A 20,908-nucleotide genomic window follows, 5' to 3' on the forward strand; every position below is an offset into this window, starting at 1 on the left:
TTCTCCGGTTCCGTTTGCATTAGAAGTTATTTTGTCCATTTTAGTTTGCTTCATTGCTTCCCCTTGCAGCTCTCCCCTTACTCTGTTTATCAGACAGCATCAAAGAGCACAATTCTCCAAAGACGATACTGTACTCAGAAGCATGCTATCAAAGCACCACCCAGACATTGAGGACTAGTAGAAATGGTACCCGTTCTTAGTAGGGTCACCTTTTCTCAAGTCTTCTTTCAAGAAGATGAGAAATAATCCCAGGGACTGCAGTCTGGTTGTTATGAACTGTAAAAAGCATGGGGGTGTTTGAGAACTTCAAAAGAAATGTTGCAGTTTAAAATACATAAATAGCAAAGCATTGGAATATTTCAAGAATTCCCTTTCCTATCAGTGATGGACTAATGAAAAGCATGCGTGCAAAAGAAATTTAATTTCTTTTTGTCTTTGTAAATTGATTCTCTAAGATTTGTTAATATTTCAGGAGGCGCTTTCTATCATCTGCCTTTTGCTGCAGGTGGTTAAGAAATGCAGCATTACAGTGATGAGGGCTAAATTAGGAAAGACTTATTCACGGTTCTCTCAAATGCTTTTGTATCATGAAAGCTATGAAGCGTCGTCTTGTTCTAACAGGTTATCATGACAATCACATCGTAATTCGGTGGTTCTGGGCTGCTGTGGAAAGATTCAACAATGAACAACGACTAAGACTTCTGCAGGTAAGAAATCAACTGTTCTGAATAGAAATTGTTTGTGTATCTAAAATTAGTTGCTAATTTTAGATTAGTAGGTCTAGTTTTACCTAAGTTTTTGATATCCAAAAATAATGATGATGCTAGTAATCTGAACAGCATCAGGTACTAACTTGTAATAATTTTAAGTGACTGAAGCTCACAGTGTGTATTCTTATTTAAATTTACATTTGATCATTGAGTTACCCATATGAGTAGAAAGAAGGAGCATTTAGCTATTTAAGCACTTCACTTCAGAATGTGTCCTTTTCTTATAGTATCTACTGCTGTTTATAATGATATTGAAATGCACAGGGCCAAAAAGGCCTTACATAAAGCCTACGTGATTATTTTTTCTTAGTTCCTCTTCATAAAGAATAAAAATAGCAGGGGAAAAAAAAAAAGACTTATGCCTAAGCTAAAATAACTTGATATTAATAGTGTTTTCTCCTACAATACTTGTGTAGGATAATTACCCTTATCCTGGCTTTCAGAGAGAACCCTTTGAAGGAAATTAATCTGGGAAGTTGTCTCTTCTGAAGCCCTATCAGGAAACGACCTGTTTTCCTTTATCCTGCATTTAAAGTAGCATTTATTACTTGTGTCTCACAAATTTCCTTATTTTGCAAATGCTTTTACATAAGCATTTGGACTTCAGTGAGTATGCTGACATAAATAGATTCCTAACCTGCACCATCTGTGTATCCAATATTCTTGATGCTTTGTTTGTGCTGGCAGTTTGTTACAGGCACATCCAGCATACCTTATGAAGGGTTTGCCTCTCTAAGGGGGAGCAATGGGCCAAGAAGGTTCTGCGTAGAGAAGTGGGGGAAGATCACAGCCCTTCCAAGGTAAAACCGTGTGTAAAAATTGGATTCGTGATGTTAATACTAGAGTTACTTTGGAATAGGAGCTACTGGGATGACAGATAAACAAGCTTTAAGTGAATAAGCAAGCATGCTTTGCTTTACATGAAAACTTACATCCTCATTATTCCACTGTCATGCATTTTTCTTTTAAATCATTTTTTTCCCCTCATAGAATGGACAAGGCAACATAACTGTAGCTGATGTCTATATTTGAATGCTTTTTTGGATGGGAAATTAGATTAGAATGATAATCAGTTGTATTTTTTATTTTGTTATATTTTGTTTGATTAAATGTGTGATCATTTACTTCCTGAATGTTGCAAGGTGGCTGTCCAACGCAGGAAGGGTATGTCCCATACACAGCCCTTACATGCTTCCTCCAGATGAATGTCAGAGGCAGGGACATCTCTAGGGTTGGCTTCTGCCTGCAGAACCATTGAGCCACACTTTTAAAGTCAAAAACAGAGATGTCATTGTAAGATCCACAGATACACCAGGAGGCATTTAAGCAAACCCATCTTACCACCTTACCTTACAAGTAGATTCTGGAAATGGTCCAACAAATACTCGATATCTTTTGAGGACTTAATAATACCTGGTAGTCAGATAAGCCTACTTTATAATTATTGTGACCTATGAACTAGTTTTAATTATATTTAAAAAGAAAAAGCTTTAATTTGTGACTTCAAAATCAAATTTATTTTCTTGTAGGTTTAAGTAAGAAAATGAATTGTAGGAGCCTATCTCTATATTCTCTAGTACTAAAATTCCTGGTGTTAACAAACACAGACTGCAGTGTAGAAAAGGTCAGGACATGCCTGAACAAGATGATCAGTATTTCCTCTGAAAAGGTTATTCAGAGTCCTAATTGTAATGAACAGAAGAATTAAACTACTTCCTGTAGAGCAACATGGAACAATCTGTTAAGAATTTAAACTGCTACATTCAGTTCAGCTAGTAAGCAGGAAGTGCCAGCTCCTCAAATTTAGGAGAATCATGAACTTGAAGTTTAACTAATGATACTGTTGTTTAAGGAAAATTTTATTTCTGTCTCTGTGGATAGCTTTTAACACACTTGTACAAATGTGAGTGTTAAAATAACCCAACGCTACAAGTTGTTTGTTGACTGTGAATGACAAACATCTTACAGTTGTTGTGAGCTGGCAATTCCTGACATTCATGTGTAGAACTTTGGTCTCATAAAAAAATAAACGGTCTTTCATGCTTATGCTTAAGTGGACTAAGCCCTCAGCAGAAAGCTGTACTTGCATTTTTAAATATCTAGTTCCTGTGTACAGTGTTAGCTTCAGCCTGTGTCTCACTAGTTTCAGCCTGGGTCTCGCCAACTTCAGAGTCTTAGTGTGCAAACACCAAGTAAAACTGGCTGGAAGGTAAGACACTGAATAACAAACTTGGAAGAGGTTTCCAAACAAGCCTGTTTGTAAACATGCTATTGGATCTGCTGAGAATGCTACACTAGCGCTCTTTGACTCTTGCTGATTTTCAGGTAACAAATGCATTGTTACACCTTGCAAATTGCCCTTTTGATTTCAATGGGAGTGCTTGTAAACTCAGGTTATGCTTGGCATGAGGGTGGCAAAAGCTAGGGTTCAACAGGTCAGTGGATTTTTTTTTCTTCTTTATCTAAAAGAAGTACAACACAGCTAAAAGCACTCAAAAATAGCCGTCCCTATCTTTTCTTCCTTATTTTGAGACACAGAAGGCAACTGATACAGTTACGTAGGTATGTGATTGTAGTCTAAGAGGCTGTGAATACAAACACAGAAGTATTCATTTGATGTTTATGTAATTTAAACTTTTCTGATTGCTGTGTAATCAGTTCTGCTGGATCAAAATAGTGAGATTTCTGTGAGGCATATCAGATTCACAGGATCTCAGGGTTTGGGACAGACCTCGAGATCATTGAGTCCAACTCCCTGCTGAAGCATGTACCCTACAGTAGGTTGTATATGTAGGTGTCCTGTTGAATCTTGAATATCTCCATAGAGGGAGACTCGGCAACCTCTCTGGGCAGCCTGTTCCAGTGCTCCATCACCCTTACTGTAAAGTTCTTCCACGTGTTAGTATGGAACTTCCTGTGTTCAAGTTTTAGGCTATTACTCCTTGTCCTATCACTACACACTACCAAGAAGAGCTTGGCCTCATCTGTTTGCCTCTCACCTCCCTTTAGATATTTATAAACATTTATCAGATCCTTGCTCAGTCTTCTTTTCCTCAGGCTGAACAGACCAAGGTTACTCAGCCTTTCCTCGTAGGGGAGGTGCTCCAGGCCCTTTATCATCTTCAGCCCTAAGTTATACACAGATGCAGGCTGGGCAGAGAATGGCTTGAGAGCAGCCCTGAGGAGAAGGATTTGGGACTGTTGGTTGCTGAAAGATTCAACATGAGCTGGCAATGTATGCTTGCAGCCCAGAAGGCCAGCTGTATGCTGGGTTGCATCAAGAGAAGTGTGACCAGCAGGTTGAAGAAGGTGATTCTGCCTCTTTACTCTGCTCTCTTGAGACCCAACCTAGAGTACTATGTCCAGTTCTGAAGCCCCCAGCACAAGGAGGACATGGAGCTGCTGAAGCAGGTCCAGAGGAGGAGGACAGAGATGATCAGAGGGCAGGAGAATCTCCCCTATGAAGACAGGCTGAGAGTGCTGGGGCTCTTTAGCCTAGAGAAGATAAGGCTCCAAGGAGACTTTATAGCAGCCTTCCAGTACCTGAAGGGGTCTGCAGGGAAGCTGGGGAGGGACAATGGCAGGTCGCAACTGCATGAGGGGAGACGGCTTTAAACTGGAAGAGGGTAGATTAGACTATATATTAGGAAGAAATTCTTTACTTCCTAATTCTTTACCCTTACTGTGAGGGTAGTGAGGCTCTGAAACAGGTTGCCCGGTGAGGTTGTGAGTGCCCCCACCTTGGGAGCACTCAAGGCCAGGCTGGATGGGGCTGTGAGCAACCTGGTCTAGAGGGACTGTCCCTGCCTATAGCAAGAGGGTTGGAACCAGATGATCTTAAAGGTCCCTTCCAACCCAAACCATTCTGTGATTCTATGATTTTACTACTGTAATACTGTTCAAATTACAATGAAGTGAAGCTTAACTGGAAATCTGGACTTCAGGAACCAAGATATTTTTCATGTTGTCCTCAAACGTGATTCCTGGAACATGGATATCTAGTTTCCACATGGTTTGAGATGCTAGAGTGGGAAAATGCTGCGCAGGGAAACAGAAAAAGAAGCAACAAACAAATAATCTTTCTTCCTGAAGCTTGAATAAGTTTCTTATGAAGGTGAGAAATACATACATTCCCCCAGTAGACCAAGATCTTAAGTTTTTGTCTTTTAATGACTTGGTTTTCCAGAGTAGATGATGATGTTCTCAGAATTGCCCTCAAAATTAAGATAAAACTCAATTCTCTTAATAAATGTAAACAATATGCCAAATTGCTATTAAGCCTTTGCTAATTATATGCTGTGCCTTTCGTAACTTGCGGTTTTACAGCCCACACAGCATGATCCATACTTCTAATGAGTGGTTTCCAGCCCAATGCAGCAGAAGCATGTGGTTAAGCTGCAAATTGCATGAGACTCTTCCACAGTTTACTGTGATTGCTAAGCCCTTCCAGACACCTTGCTCCAATTGTCCATCTGCTGCCAGGTCTAAATCAGGTCTTTCTTCTAAGTGGAAGCTCGTATAGAAAAAGAAAAATACACTGTTAGTTGGTTTTTGAAAAGGCAAAACAGAAATGCAAAGAAAGCTTTCTTCCAAGAGCCTCAGTGGGATGGCAGAGTGAAGAAATTTTTATTGGGCTGCTAGAGTTCATGCTGGGGAAATGTTCTCTCTACTGTGCACCATATACTACCGTTACACTTTCAAGCATACCATATTTGGGGGTGCAAAATTCAAAAAACTTCTTAAAAGTGATTGCATATTTGATGTTTCAACCTGTTTGTAATGACAGCATGGCCTTCTTTACTGTGTATATTTTTCCTCAATCTGATATATTTATGACACTGTAAGACTGCTGAGTTTCCCCTTCATTGAGGATTTGTAATGGTCTCATGTTTTTAACAAACTAGATTAGCCCAATCATGTTCTATCCCAATAGTTGGGAGCGGAGAGCCACTTAAAACAGCAATTAATACATTTGGTACCATGGAGGGCAGCACTTTCTGGCTTAAAGAAAGCTTATTACAGGTCTGTTGTAGAGACAGATTTCTGGGAGTGGTTGGGTTAAATGAGGAGTTGCATTCTCTGTGAGGAAGGACCTCGGTCAGACCTGTCATTCATGTTACAATTTATACTTAATATGGGCCACAGAGATTAAGGGCAGATCACTTGCCAGATTTGTTGTATTTAAATAGCTGTGAGATGTGCTTTATCATGAAAGAATAAAATATTTCTAAACGGAGACCTGCCAAAATACAAGAAGATCTTCATCCTCTAAAATCCATCCAAAATGAGGCTTTGGTAAAAAGCTTCCAAGTGGAAAAGATACCTCCTCCAGTTTGTCTTCCCATCATTTTTTTTCTCAAGAAGCCATCAAGTTAATACCTCTATCTATTTCACTAGAACTATTTCACTATAATATTTTAGAAAGTATTATCCTTGGCATGCCCTGGGGTCAGGCAATGATACCCATTATTCTACTTAGAGAAGAAACATACATTACTTCCCTTTTTATTCCTAGGAAAAGGTCTCAAGATTCAGTTCATAGATGGACTTTAGAAACAGAGAAAGAAACCAAGCACGTCGTTTTTCTCTTAAGAAGGCCCAGTGGTGTTTTATCGCTACTTGTATAGTTCTTTGTCATTACAAACAGTAATTCTAAAGGTCATTGACTTGCTGGGTCAGATACACAGATAGCGCTTATGCTGATTTACAACATCTTCCCAGAAACACAGTCCATGCTGAAGAAATGTGCAAGGAAGAGCATCCGATTTGTCTGTCTTTAATTACTATGGGATTGTTTCCTTGAATATCTAGCATATTGCTTAATATTTCATCGACATGTATTCATCATCGTGCGACGGATTACAAATACAGTATTCAACTATCATCCATATTAAAAAAAACAACTCATTTTAAGATGCATCTAAAACCAAGACTTCATGACAGACTACTTGAATTACAGCATTCTTGTCTTATGCACATTTAATGGGTAAAATTTATCCCATGTCTTTTGAGCTGTAAGTATGTTTCTGAATGCCTTAATGAATGCATCTTATTGGCTTATTATAATCAGAGAAATGTACATTAAACCTCACTACATGTTGAGTTGGACAACATCATTTGAGAGAACAAAATCTTCTGAAAGAACACTGGCCATCTATACGTGAGCGTATATCAGTCTGCCTAATTTCTTTTGTTTAAAATAATATACTTCTTTACCTCCTCTTTTTCCCCTCAGGGCTCACACTTGTTTCAATCGTCTGGACCTTCCCCCTTATCCATCATTCTCTATGCTATATGAAAAACTGCTGACTGCAGTAGAAGAGACAAGTACTTTTGGACTTGAGTGATACGCAAACCACAGTGCCCAGCTCTTTGAACTTTTGTGGATCTGACTTCTCAAAGAATGAATGAACATTTGTATTGGATTTCAGATTGCCATTCCAATAATGAGGTTCCATGAAAGAGCTTATGAAGCAATTAAGAAGCATTGTTATAGTGGCAGGATTCTCTACAGTGAATCTGGAGTGTGCCTGAAGTGCAGGGAAAGCCAAGTCTTGCAACCCACACTTTTTAAGGATAATCAAACTTCCTATGTTTTGTTGTGAGCAAACAAGAAATGTGTGATCCCATGTTGTGTCAGCCTGGCTACTGCAAAACTGACATGTACCTGAAAACTGGATTTCATCAAAGTTGATGAACAGAAAATTAAAGTCAAAATGTGAAATCGTTCAGGCCCCACCTACACAGTAAATCCAGTGAAAAATCATACACTATACTTTTTTTTTTTTTTTTTTAGTATATTCATGAAGGTACATTACTTAATGCCATGTGTTATAACAGCATATCCAGTACTTGATAAACCTAAGACTTCGAGTGCCTGCATGAGGTGCACCACAGAGTTCAAGTTCCTGGGGCAGAAGTGAATTGGAAGCAAAGTCAGCAAAGGATGAAGCAACAATGGCTTGCATTAAGGAGGTTTGTGAAAATGTGTTTGCCAGTGGTGTGTATGACAAAAGATGAGCTATTATAATGAACTGAATAACTTAATAGGACTGATTTTATGATTTATACTGCATGGAAGCTATTTTAAGAAGAAACTAGCAATTTATCACAGCATATCAGGAAAAAAAAATCCTAACACGGTGACTTCTGTTTATTTTTATAGGTTCATTATATTATGTTTCTTAGAGTGTAAACAGGAAACAAGCAAACTAAAATGCTCTTTTTGTTTTTGTCACTTTTCATGCTTGAACATTCTGCTGGTGTTTATTCTTTAAGCACTCTCAAGGGAAAAAAATACCTTTTATTTTTATAAGATTAAAATTCCCAGAAATATTTTGCACTGAATGTACCAAAGTTGAAGGGACGTTATGATCTGACTGATAGCAAAATGCATCACTATCAAGTATCTATAAAAACACTTAGGAACCAGGCTTTCTTCACGGTGCCGTGTCTATAGATATCAGGACTGTGCACATAAGTAATAATTTTATAATACTATATGTGATATTGTAATATGCATTTATTTTAAATGCAGCCGGATCATTTTTTCATGCATTGGATTACTTAATGCAGTGGAGTTTAGTACAGGCATTTCATATGGTCCCCACAACTTTTTATTTGTACAGCACCACAGAACACTAGCTTAGGTGGAAATCCACGAGTAATCTACTTTAAGGTGAGCTACTGGTTATAATGCCACTGTTGCATATCAATGAACTCCCACAGGATGTAAACTGTTCCTTAGTCTTGCATTTTCACTGACAGTTTTCTTGCATTTTCACTGATAAATAGTTTTCTTATCAAATGTTATTTGAAAGAGTTTTTATAGCCTATCAAACACTGCATGGACACCGATTTCTTTATGCTTAATTTTGCTGAAATACACAAGGCTTGCTTGCATCTATTTTTGGTACTTTCCTCCAGATGGTTTTGTGGAACACTAATGCAGCTGCGCACCCTTTCTTGTGCAGCTGCTGCTACACAGTGCATCCACATTTTTTAAATTCCAGGAAGTTGCACTTGGATACTGGATGACAAGAACATGAATCTAGTTTTGCGCTAGCACTCGTGACAGTGCCGAAGCACAGCACGCTGTTTTGTGAGAAAAGTAGCCTCTGAGGTAAACTTAACTTTCCTGCTTTGGAGACTCTTGAAAGGGCATCTCAGGGAGGTATCCTGCTTGGTCCTGGGGAAATGTTTTTCCATGGACGTGAACGTCAGTAGAGGTGTTGTCGGCAAAGACTGCCGTTCCGCCCTCCAAGTCGGAAATCTATGTGCAGCCAGGCAGCAAAGACTGAGGAAACCCTTCAGGCTTCCTGAGCAAACATTACATGTGCAAAGGAAAACCCAGTTGCAAAATCAGAGTGAAAGCCTTCTTTGATTTCAGGAATAATTGAGCTTCTGCATGACATTTGGGACTCCATTAGCCAAGTAACATAGGCTTTCTTGCACTACTTCTGGCTGGCATGAAATAGCAAAGAGAAATCCAATCACATCTCCCTACTTTTAGACATATATTTATCAATCTTTGCTAAAATTGCATGTCACAGATGCTAATGTGCATCTTTTTTCAGAGTACAGATGAGCAGTAGGCAGGTCACTCCAGCATTGCTTGTGTTTCCTGTGATCCATTCACTGAGTAGCTAAAACTCCAGAACACTCAAAGCAGAACACAACTTTTGCGTGGTTGAAGGACTGAAGAATTTTGTTTTTACAGCACTGTGTTATATGTGGTCTAAAAAAGAGATTTCCCAGGTGGAAACTGTATCTAGAAGTTTTGAACCAGAAACTCTTTGGAATGAAAACTTATAATATTTGGCACAAAGTAAGTTTATACTAGTCTGCCTTTAAATTATGCTTTTGTACAAATCAAGAACAATAAATGCATCTTGTCAATTTTTATTTAAATATATTTTCTGCACCCATTTGTTCGGTATTTAGACATACACAACTGAAATTAGTCACGATGATCCATTATTCTGTAAAGATGTGACAGGATCACCATTGCAGCAACTGTCAAAAAAGTCTGGAATCCATGTAGCATTAAGAACTGGAGAGACTGAGGAGAAGCTGCTTCTTGCTCTTTTGCCTCCAGCATTGCCTGGAGGACCCTCAAAAAATGTTATTTGAAAGTGAGAAGTTAGCTGCCCAAATACAGCTACCAATGCTGCCTCGAGCACACCATGTGCTATATGTGATGATATAGGCAGTGTTCTTGCTCTGAAGAGATTAGTAGAGAAGATGTATAGAAAATGAAGTCTGGGTCTCTGAGATCCCCACATCTCTTTGTTGCTGAATGGAATTTCTCCCTTCAGTGTGGGAAACCATTTCCATTGAATGTATCCCATGTGGAAGCCAACTTCCATGTCCTCCAGATGGCTACAGCTGGTGACCACGGCGCTTTAGTTATGCAGTCCTGTGGCAGGCACAAGGGTCCAGAATGGAGAAAAGTGAAAAAGCATTTCTGAAAGCCTTGCGTCTCCTCAGAGATTTTGCACAGTGCTAAGAAGCTTTCCATGTAGGGAGGAAAAAAGCTTGTCTTTGGGAAGTAGGCAAAAGATTCCCTTCAGCTACTTGTGCGAGCTTCACCTGCAGCATCTCCATCAGGCAGGAAGTCTGGCTGGAGAAGCACCCCCAAAAGTTGAAGTAAGGTGCCCATGAGGTGCTCTGCTTGCTGGAAAGCTGAGCCATGCATTGCTAGCCAAAAAGCATGTGGCAGGCCCTTGCCTGCTGTGTGGCACCCAGCACCCCAGTGACCATGCCAACCTTCCTCTGAGGTGTGCTCACGCCAAGTTTCAGCCCCCAGCGAGCTGAGGTATTCTTTGTGTGCCTGGTGCTACCTCTCACTAGCTTAGCCAGAACGCTCCTGAATACACTGGGAAAGCTCATAATCATTGAACTGATGCAGTGTTGTGCCTACTGGAGCAAACAGTACAGAATCTGCAAGCCAGAAGTACACATCAGCTTTCAGTCACAGCAGGTAGGAGAGTGCATCTGTTATGTAGGTAGCACCACCAGCAAGTTGCAGGTTATCTATTGAAAGTATTCTTTCAGTCCAAAATAAAATCCAATTTAACACAGTTCTGCTGATTGGAAACAAACCTTTTCCCCACCCTGCCGTCCTGCTGTTTTTCTTTGGTATTCATCAAATATTTGTCCCCCTTTCCCCCCTCCTTTTTTTTTTTTTTCTTTTAAAATAATTGTGCTTGTCTGTGTTGTGAACCTATCATAAAAAGCTGGTAACGTTGTTTAGAGAGCATCTAGGGTGAAATCTGTCTATTTACGCTGCATTCCCTGTAATCTTCAGGGAAACTAAAAGTCGAGGAGCAGCGTGCTGGCAGCACATCAGATGAAGTTTCTGGCATGAGATGAACTGCCAGAGCAGCAGACTGGCATTTTGCTTAGTTTAAAATTATAGGAAAGAGGACAGTTTTGAGGCTTCCTATGTATCTTTATTTTTTAAGTCTCAACAACAACAAAAGCTTCCTTCAGAAGCATTAGTGGTATCATCTGGTTACTAAATGTAGTCGCAGCAGGGCTCGTTGCAGATGTTAACTGAGTTATTCCAGTGTGAACTGCAGAGGTTTATGGAGATATCTGCAAGTACACTGTCTGTGGACTGAGGCAGTTATTCATAAAAGGGGAATCTGTGGTAACTGTGTTTGAATAACCTGTGTAACTTCCTTACCTATAGCATAAAGCAAGTTAATTGCTTTCAGAGATTGAAACATATTTGCATTCAATTATACTAGCAGTTGCGTTTTTCTTGCCACTGATTTTCTTTGCTGGGCTCAGGGGGATAATTTATTCTCGTTAGCACTAATAGGTATTAATAAGTATGATCTCCAGTCATAAGATTATAAACTTAACCTTAAAAGCGTTACAGTTAACCTTGAAATAATAATACTCAACCACTGCTCTCATGTTCCCTTCTCATCTCTTCCTCCTTTAGGCAAGCATGTTGAACTCCAAGTGAAATTTCAGAGTAATTGCTCAAATCTGGCTTAAACTGTTTGCTTTTTGGCCTTACTATGCAATCGGAAAGAACTGCAGAAGTGTTAGGGGTTAACTAGCTCACCCACTGCAAGTAAAGAAAACCTTTAAAATGTTACTAGCATGATCACAGTGGCTGCTATCGGAATAGTCTAGCCTTTTGCTTAAATATTTTGCAATAAAAAAGAATGTAAAGTGTTAAAGTTGAAATTCATTGCTTTCAGGAACAGTAAATATACATTAGGTAAATAGTGGTTTGAGGGGAGAACTTTCATGTAAATCCAACAAGAGTAAAAGCCTCATTATGACCCGTGCCGACTAATACGCAAAATTGTCAAGCTGACCATATAAACACATGGTTTTCACAGTGTGTTTTTGTTTACTTTTTGCATTTCTTTCAAATAGATCATTAGCTTCACAGTGCTTTTTCAGTTCAGACTCATGCCTACATACTGGACTTCTAATATTTCAAATGCCCATTGCTATGAAAAGAGTTTTATTAAAACATTTCTAGTGCTTTTAAAGTAATTTTACTGTTAAAAAGTATTGTTTAGGTTAAAACTTCATTTAGGGCTCTGCTTTGCTCACAGCCACATTATGCTATAGGAATTTTAAGGTGTTTTAAACTCACGATTAATTTGAGAGTTCTTTTCAAAAACAGTGGCATTGTAATGAGTCATTTGGCACTACTTAAATTCCTCCTGACTGCATGTGAAAGGATGACAGTCAAGGATTCCTCTGGAATGGTACAGCCCACTGTAGTATCTGTATGTATTAAAAATGCATAGCCTGAGGACTATGTGAAAGAAGTACTACACTCATTAACTAGTCTCCTTCTAAACTGATAATTGGAATCTCAAACTTACTTTCTTTATGTGCCAAATGCAGTCAGAGTACATTGCAAATGTAATCTGTAAGGAACAAATTAATGATAGATATCTCATATTAATGATAGAAATCTCTTAAAGATATGGTGAAGGTGAAAGGGAGCCAAGCTATGTTTCTTCCAGACCTTCATTTCTTAAAAAACAAACAAACTAAACTAATATATAATGAATAATGAAAATTATGGGGTTTTTTCTTTTTCTTTTTCTTTTTTTTTTTTTTAACTTCCAAAAATGTATCTATCAGCCCTTACTAGAAAAGCCCTGTCTTACATAGAGGGCTTTTACTAAGCATTCAGGACGTATATGGTTCCACTAATTTTACAGTTTTTTTGCTAGTAGCAACATAATCAGTTTTTAAATGTACTGACCTACAAAGCTCCACAGGAGCTGGTCTCTGTTATGCTAGGCTGCTTTCCAAAAGCTGGCTGCCCTTTTGCATTTAATCCTACAGTCACTCTGGGACAGTGCAGGTGATCAGCATTTGACTGCAACTGTAGTATCAGAGTGAGATTGTGGTGTTTTATTTTTCCATCCAGAATTAGATCAGTCTCCTTGCATGAACAGCCAGCCCCCTTCAGTCCAAATTGTTGGTGGGATCATAGTTCCTCTCACATTGTGAATGACTGAAGAAAAAAGATCTCTTAACACAGTATAGAATCACAGAATCTCCTGTGTTGGAAGGGACCCACAAGGACATTGAGTCCAACCCCTGGCTCCACACAGCATCACCCAGAAGTCAAACCCCATGTCTGAGCACACTGTCCAAACACATTCTGAGCTCAGGCAGCTCAGGGCCGTGACCACTGCCCTGAGCAGCCTGTTCCATGCCCACTATTCTCTGGAGCAGGACCTTTCCCTAACCCCCAGCTGCCCCTCCCCTGACACAGCTCCATGCCATTCCCCTTGGGCCCTGTCACCCTCACCAGGGAGAGGAGATCAGTGCTGACCCTCCATTCCTTGTAATGAGCTGCAGCCACCATGAGGCTCCCCTCAGCTCCTCTGCTCTGGGCTGAACAAGCCAATGGACCTCACACACCTTCTCACACACCTTGCCTTCAGACCCTTACTCATCTTTGTTGCCTTTCTGATGCTGATAGTCTTATTTCCTTTTAGTACCATGGCACCCAAACCCGCACCCAGTGCTGGAGGTGAGGTTGCACAGCACAGAGCAGAGGGGACAGTCCCTTTCCCTGCACAGTGGCAGCGCTGGGCTGGGTGCCCCCCAAAAGTGGTTGGCCATTTTGGCTCCAGGCACACTGCTGCCATCACCTGCCATCACCTCCAGGTCCTTTTCTGTGGAGCAGCTCTTCAGCTCTTTTCCCCCCATCTGTACGTGTATCCAGGGTTGCCCCATCCCAGCTGCAAAATCCAGTACATGATCTTGTTGAACATCACACTGTTGGTGATTCCCCAGCCCTCTGATTTGTCAAGATCTCTCTGCAAACCCTCTGCCCTTGAGGGACTCAGCAGCTCCTCCCAGTTTAGCATTGTCCGTACGTTTACTTAGAATATCTTCAAGTCCTTCATCCAAGTCATGCTTTTTGGAAACCAGAGAGTCGATTACGTATCCAACGTCTTTTGACTTTGGATTTATGGAGTTCAGTATGAGGCAGTAGTTTTTTCTAGCAATGTATCACCAGAAATGCCCCACTCCTGTGGTCTGCTTCATGCCGTTGGGTGGAAGCACAAGCCCTCACAGGGACGCAGGTGAGTATGGATCCAGAGATCATGGCAGCAGGGATTATTTATCGTAGTAAAGTCTGTGCCTTCCACAAATGAAGGCTTTGTCATACTTCCCTTCAACTGGTTTCATCCTTAAGGTATTTCATGTTTCCATTGCTTGCGATACAAGCAGCTCCTCACATACTCTGTCAACTACTGAAAAGCTCTCATTTTAGATCGGGAACATTACAATTTGATAGTTAGAAATACTTGTAACTGTGTAAATGTGGTCAATAAAAGACAGCTTTGCTGAGACATCTGATTTAATGGCCATGCTGACTACAGTCAGAAATTGCAGCTGAATAAATTTTGAAAAGATTACTGTATAAATAAGCAAATAAATCTCTGAAGCCTCATAACTAATGCTGGGGAAGGAAGGTGATTGTAGGTGCAGTAAATGATAAAATACGGCAGTTCCACACAGCAAATACAACATAAAAAATGGAGCCATAAAGCAGTTCTTGAGTAAAAACAACCGAAAGAAGGGACAGGAAAAGGCTTTGCAAAGAGTAGGTGGGACAGTAAGCTGTACTGACCATTGGACGTACAAAAGGGGATACTTTTAGCTTAAAAATTAGGCTTTGATAATCTACCCAGGAAAAATGACTATTCATCATGAAATAGATTGCTGTTACAACAATGGAAGATGTGTTTTGGCTAACTATTTTAGGTTTTGAAAATGTAAAGAGTGCAATCAGAAAAATATTTACTGTGTTTTTCTTGGTTTGTTTATTTATTTTATCTGGACCGCTCTAAGATTTTTCTAAATAAAATAAGTCCTCCTTAATTGTTTTTACAGATAATTATTAATACTGGCCACATTTGGCAAGAGAAATAGTATCGGTTAAGAAGTTAAATCATCACTGGTAAAGGTACCTTTCCTTTTTAAACATGATGGGTCAAACCCCCAACATTTATCTCTATGAAAATGTTGGTTGTTTTTATTTTTGTAATGGTTGAGCCTTGTGTTACGGTTGTTGAAGAACCATGAATTTCTACAAAGAGGGTTTTTTGTGTTTGGTTGTCATTTCAGGAGTGATGTGAAGTTTCTAGTTTATTTAAGATAATAAAAATATTCTCAATTATCTTGTTAGCTTTGGCCAAGCTGATGCAGGTCTTGAGTTCATTCACAGTTTAGTGATATTATCAGAAAAAAAAGAACAAATAAGAGGACAAGAAGAATTTCTGGGCCTGGTCCTCTACTTAAAAGCAGACCTGGTTTTTTGCTAGGAAAAAAAAAAAAAAAGCCAAGACTACTGGATATCCAAGTCAGATATAAAAGTCAAAGGAAGAATTCCTTACAAGTTTTCTTCTTCAGTATTGGAACTGAGGTGACGAGTTTCTTATAAACTGTTAAGTCCTGCAGTAGAAGATATTAAATATGCTGGACCATAGTGAGTCAGTAGTTCCATAGAGCAGGATATTTTTCTGCAATGAGTCTGCAACACTCAGGAGACTGCTGTTTATTATCAGCATTGCAGGGAGGAAGAATAATTATAATAATACTAAGTAAATATGTCATATTAGGAAGATGCTTTTTTTTTCCTTTGAATGACATAGCCTTGAGGGCATCCACAAATTCTGATCAGCAAGGCTGCTTTTTGTATCAGTGACTGAACATTTATACTTGTAAGGGCTGGTATGGTATGGAAGGGGAATACTTTGTAGAAAAACAAATTCCTGAGGGATGTGGTGTGGAGTACTGGTAGCCCTGGGTCAGTCAGTATTTGTGCCCTTGCTAGGCTATGGTTTGGGTTATTCAGCATGTTTGAAAGCGCATATAGTTTTACAAGTTTTTGTAGTGGGGATGCAGGCATCCAGAATCTAACAGGTATATAGGTGCATCTCCCTCATTTTTGATGATTACTTGATATAATTTTGTACCAAGTTCTTTGTTTTTAAAGAATTTCAGGCACTGAGAATATAGAGTGCATATTTATTTCTAAGCTTTAAGTAGAACACATGTGGTGTATTTTTTAATCTTTTCCATACGTTTCAGTTAAGTGTTCACAAGATTGTATATCAAATACAATACCAAGGTTTTCTATCTTTCTACAAGCTGATTTGTTTCATCTGAATTTGGTATATATCTTTCACAAAGCACTACATGGGGAAAATGTGCTTCAAGCATTAAGATGGTGTATGTCCTTTATTTACATTGCATCACATTCTACTTTTTTTCTTTGAGGCAGGGAGAGTGGTTACGAAATGTGTTGAGAGTATGACGGGCATTTTTTCGTGCCTGGCTTCAAGGATTGTACCATAAGGTTTGACTGCTCACAGATACGCATAATTATCTACTCAGTTGAATACAGGACTGCTCTGTTGTATTTCCTGCTATTCAAAAACATTTGGGGAAAAGATTTCTGTGTATAATTTTATTTTCCTACTGATCTCTATTTTGTTTAAGACCATGTTTCATCATGAAATCACTTAAAATAAATCTTCTTAAAAAATCCACTTTGGAAGTCAACTCTTTTATTGTGTCTTTGATTACATCATAAAATTTGCAGCAGTTTAACGCTGTTAAAGAAATCACAAAATACTGTCTCATGTCACCTTTTCTAAGTGACTTCTGGTGGCCTCTGGAATCTGGTACACTACAAATCATCACTTGCAGCAGAAAAAGGAAGGATTCTTCACCAAATGCAATGGAATTTGACCAAAAACTGATTTGAAACAAAGGCTATCCTAAATTAAACTACAAACAACACGCTGAAGATGCCCACATCTCTCAAAAGGCTCTCTGCCTTTGAAAGGAGTACCAGAATGGGCAACAAGCCACCACTTTATGGAGGTGGCTTGATACGCAGCACTGAAATTTCATAGCTAAATGTCTTCAGGGAAAAGGATATTTTTCAGCCTTTCATAAAAGCCAGTGCCTCCCACTGAAGATTTTCTCTTGCTTTGGTAACAGGTGAGACTAACTGCTTTGTGAGGTCATGGTCTTTCTTGGGTGAGAGTTGGCCTCCCTGGGGTACAGGCCAAGTGGACTTTTGTTTCTGAATGGCTGAATGGTGCAGTATCACTTCCCCTATGCTACGGTTTTCACAAACACTTTTTAGAATCTAATATTGAAGTATGTTTCTACTATTTTAAAACTTTTCTAGACAGTAATTTTGCAATCTCTTGCTTCTAGCAGAAGCACGATGCAAGCTAGCCTAAATCATTAAAGGGGAGCTATGTGGAGAAAGGATAGGCTCTGAGAACACCATTCACAGCCTCTGTCATACTTTTCAATTTTAGACTCCTAAGACAGTTTCACCCAGATCATTGATAACTGGCACCACGTGTTGAGCAACTGCACATTTTTCCCTCAGTGTGAGGACTGAGGCTTGTACAAAGCTCATGTCAGGTGATGCTAAGGCAGTTCTGCTAAGCAATCCCTGAAATACAGTTTGTTTGGCTTTGAGGATTGCCTTTTCTTACTCATTTCCCAAGTGCAAATGCTGTGGCACTCTTGCAGAGATTTTGGCAGGGAGAAAAAAAAAGATTAAGTGATCTATATTAATGAGAATCATGGTAATTCTTGTGGAGTGTCTGTATTCAGAGATTAGATGATTTCCACAGCTGAACACTGCAGAAACAGCAAAAGATAGCATGCTGATTCCGAGGGGTCTGTTGCATTCTAAGCTTTGAGTGTTTCATGTTGTAGCTGAGCATGTGGGATCAATGAGGTTGCTTCAGCCAAAAGTGCTCTGGTGGATGTCTGGAGTATGGAGTAATCTCTGTAGTGTGGTGGCTTTTTAATGTGTTTTTTTGTTTGCTTGTTTCTTGTTGTTTCTTTTCTTTTCTTTTTTTTTTTTTTTTGGATGTTATCCATACAGAGAGAAGCAATAATGTGGTGTTGGTAAGTACAGGAGTACCACCCCTAAGACAGGCAGCTTTATGCTATAATTTGAGAGGCATGGAATCAGCACATTTTTTGGCTTTCCTGCCCTATGTGATACTCTAGCATGCCAGCTCCATGCTCTTCCTCCAAGCACATAACTGCAGGTACTTTGTACAACAGCCATCACCCACTCTGCAGGGAGCTGCTGATGATGACTGGAGGCTGCAGTAGCAGAGACAGCATGTTGGAGATGTACATCTTTCCCTGTGATTTCTGAAAGTTGGGACACTGAAGATCCTCAGGTAAAGTTTCATTCTGCTTTGCGTAAGTATGTACTGCCCTGTGGAATGGATGTGCCACAAAAAACTCATTGCTTGGTTACGGTGTGGGGTTTTTTGAGGCCTTTTTGGTGCTACAGGTCAGGGCATTGCCTTGTGAAAGAAGGTATTACAAATGAGTTAAGAAGGCTCAGCCATTCATGGCTTCCATCTCTGTGGTTCTTAATGACTTCCACTTATCCTCTCCTCCAGCAACCAAGCTATCTGCTGAACTCGGAAGCTTGCTGTCTGTTCAATCCAAATTACATCAGTTGTGACCAGCCTGAGCTGAAATCATTTCTTGAGGGAACTGAGCCTCTAACTGAAGGCTGGCTTCCTGCAAGGCCTGTGGCTCTCAACCTGAGCTGTACACCACAGCTTTGTGCAGTGAAAAATGGATCAGGAAGAAATAGTTCTGTCCATGAAAGCCTCTAAAAACTGTAAAAAAGCCAACTTGGTGATGGGTAGATAACTAAAGAAAGCGAGAGAACTAATGAGGTACAATAAGGCCAAGTGCAGGGTGCTGCACTGGGGTCGGGGCAGTCCCAGGTATTTATACAGACTGGGGGAAGATCTCCTTGAGAGCAGCCCTCGGAGAAGGACTTGGGGGTCCTGGTGGACGAGAAGGTGAAGCGCCAGCAGTGCGCGCTTGCAGCCCAGAAGGCCAACTGTGTTCTGGACTACATTAAAAAAGAGGTGGCCAGCAGGGAGACGGAGATGATCATCCCCCTCTACTCTGCTCTTGTGAGGCCCCATCTGGAGTACTGCGTCCAGGCCTGGGGCTCCCAGTACAGGAAGGATGTGGAGCTCTTGGAGCGGGTCCAGAGGAGGGCCACTAAGATGATCAGAGGGCTGGAGCACCTCTCCAATGAGGAAAGGTTGAGGAAACTGGGCTTGTTTAGCTTGCAGAGGAGAAGGCTCTGGGGAGACCTCATTGCGACCTTCCAGTACTTGAAGGGAACATATAAACAGGAGGGGGGAATGGCTGTTCACATGGGTTGATAGTGATAGGACAAGGAGGAATGGTCTTAAACTGAGACAGGGGAGGTTTAGTTTAGATATTAGGAGGAAGCTGTTCACACAGAGGGTGGTGACGCACTGGAACACGTTGCCCAGGGAGGTTGTGGATGCCCCATCCCTGGAGGCATTCAAGGCCAGGCTGGATGTGGCTCTGGGCAGCCTGCTCTGGTGGTTGGCAACTCTGCACATAGCAGGAGGTTCGAAACTAGATGATCACTGTGGTCCTTTTCAACCCAGGCCATTCTATGGTTCTATGATCACGCAGCTAACACATTCACGATAATTAAAAAATATCAATTAATGACACATGCATTACTAACAAGCGTAGCTTAGGATCCTGCACTGCCGTGACCTTCACCCCGCTGTCTCCCTTCCTCCACCCTTGGCCATTCTCTGTATCTAATTAAAATTCCAAAGTCCTCAGGGTGGAGCCCTGCCAATTACAGCCTTCATCGAGTGCCACATGTTTCTATGGCATTATGATGTAAACAGATAACCAAGACTACAGCAATACACCCGTGCCACAAAACATTTCCCTCTTTGTTTTTTAGAACTGAAGGGGTGCGTGGAGCAGATACTGCCCTTGGAAGGAGCTGTGAGGACACGCAGACAGCCAAGGAGACAGACACATAAGCACCGTCATTTGCTTTTCGGCACCACGTGCTGTAATAACCTAAAGCACCTTAATTGCCGCCATCATGCAGTTTTTCTCCTGCGGCACACTCGGTATGTTCGGAACGCTGCTTGCTTTTCACACCGCACGGCGCTTCTCAGCACAGCGCATCTTTCCTACGCCTGTATTTGCGCTCTTCAGCCAACCCGCCGAAGCCGCGCTATAATGGAGGCAGGGCCCAGGCTGGCACCGCACACGGACGGCGGAGCTCTGAGGGAAACCGACTGCTTCTGTTAAAAACTTCCGCAGCTCGGAAGGCACGAAGCGGCGGTGGAAGCTGAGGCGGGCCGGAGTTACACCAGAAGCGCAGCTCTGGGCTAGCAGGTGCCGCCGACCGTTACATCGCTCCTTCCCCGCTGTCCCGCTACTGCCGGTACCCGATGAGCCCCACGGCCGCCCGACCAGCCGACGCTATCGGCGCATCTCGCCCGCAGGAGCGCCTCGCCCCGCCGTGCGGCGGCGGCGGGACAAAACGTCCGTCTGGCGGCGGGCAGCCCTGCCGCCCCGGACTGAGGGGAGCGGCCGGACCGCCGGCACCTGCCGCGCTCCGCCCGCCTCAGGGGCGCGAGGGCAGCCGGGCGGGGGCGCCGTGCGGGCGGAAGGCGCCCGACCAATGGTGGCGAACGCGGCGAGGGCAGCCGGGCGCGGATTGGCTCCTCCCCGGCACGAGGGGGCGGGGCGAGCGGGCGCCG

At 41.3% G+C, this 20,908-nt stretch overlaps 1 protein-coding gene across 5 annotated transcripts in view; it reads left to right on the top strand.

Annotated features, from left to right (window-relative positions):
• Positions 1–17,015, top strand: part of HECW2 (HECT, C2 and WW domain containing E3 ubiquitin protein ligase 2) — a 186,022-nt gene extending 169,007 nt beyond the window's left edge. For all 5 annotated transcript variants that reach the window (XM_090144283.1, XM_090144285.1, XM_090144284.1 and 2 more), the window contains 3 exons: positions 622–707; positions 1,458–1,570; positions 7,006–17,015. In XM_090144283.1, coding sequence (XP_090000409.1) covers positions 622–707; positions 1,458–1,570; positions 7,006–7,117 — 311 coding nt within the window. In that variant the 3' untranslated portion in view covers positions 7,118–17,015. The remainder of the gene's footprint in view (positions 1–621; positions 708–1,457; positions 1,571–7,005) is intronic.
• Positions 17,016–20,908: the final 3,893 nt, after the last annotated feature.

The sequence above is a fragment of the Phasianus colchicus genome, chromosome 7 (assembly GCF_987193195.1).
Source record: "Phasianus colchicus chromosome 7, bPhaCol1.hap1.1, whole genome shotgun sequence".
NCBI classification, from domain to species: Eukaryota; Metazoa; Chordata; class Aves; order Galliformes; family Phasianidae; genus Phasianus; species Phasianus colchicus.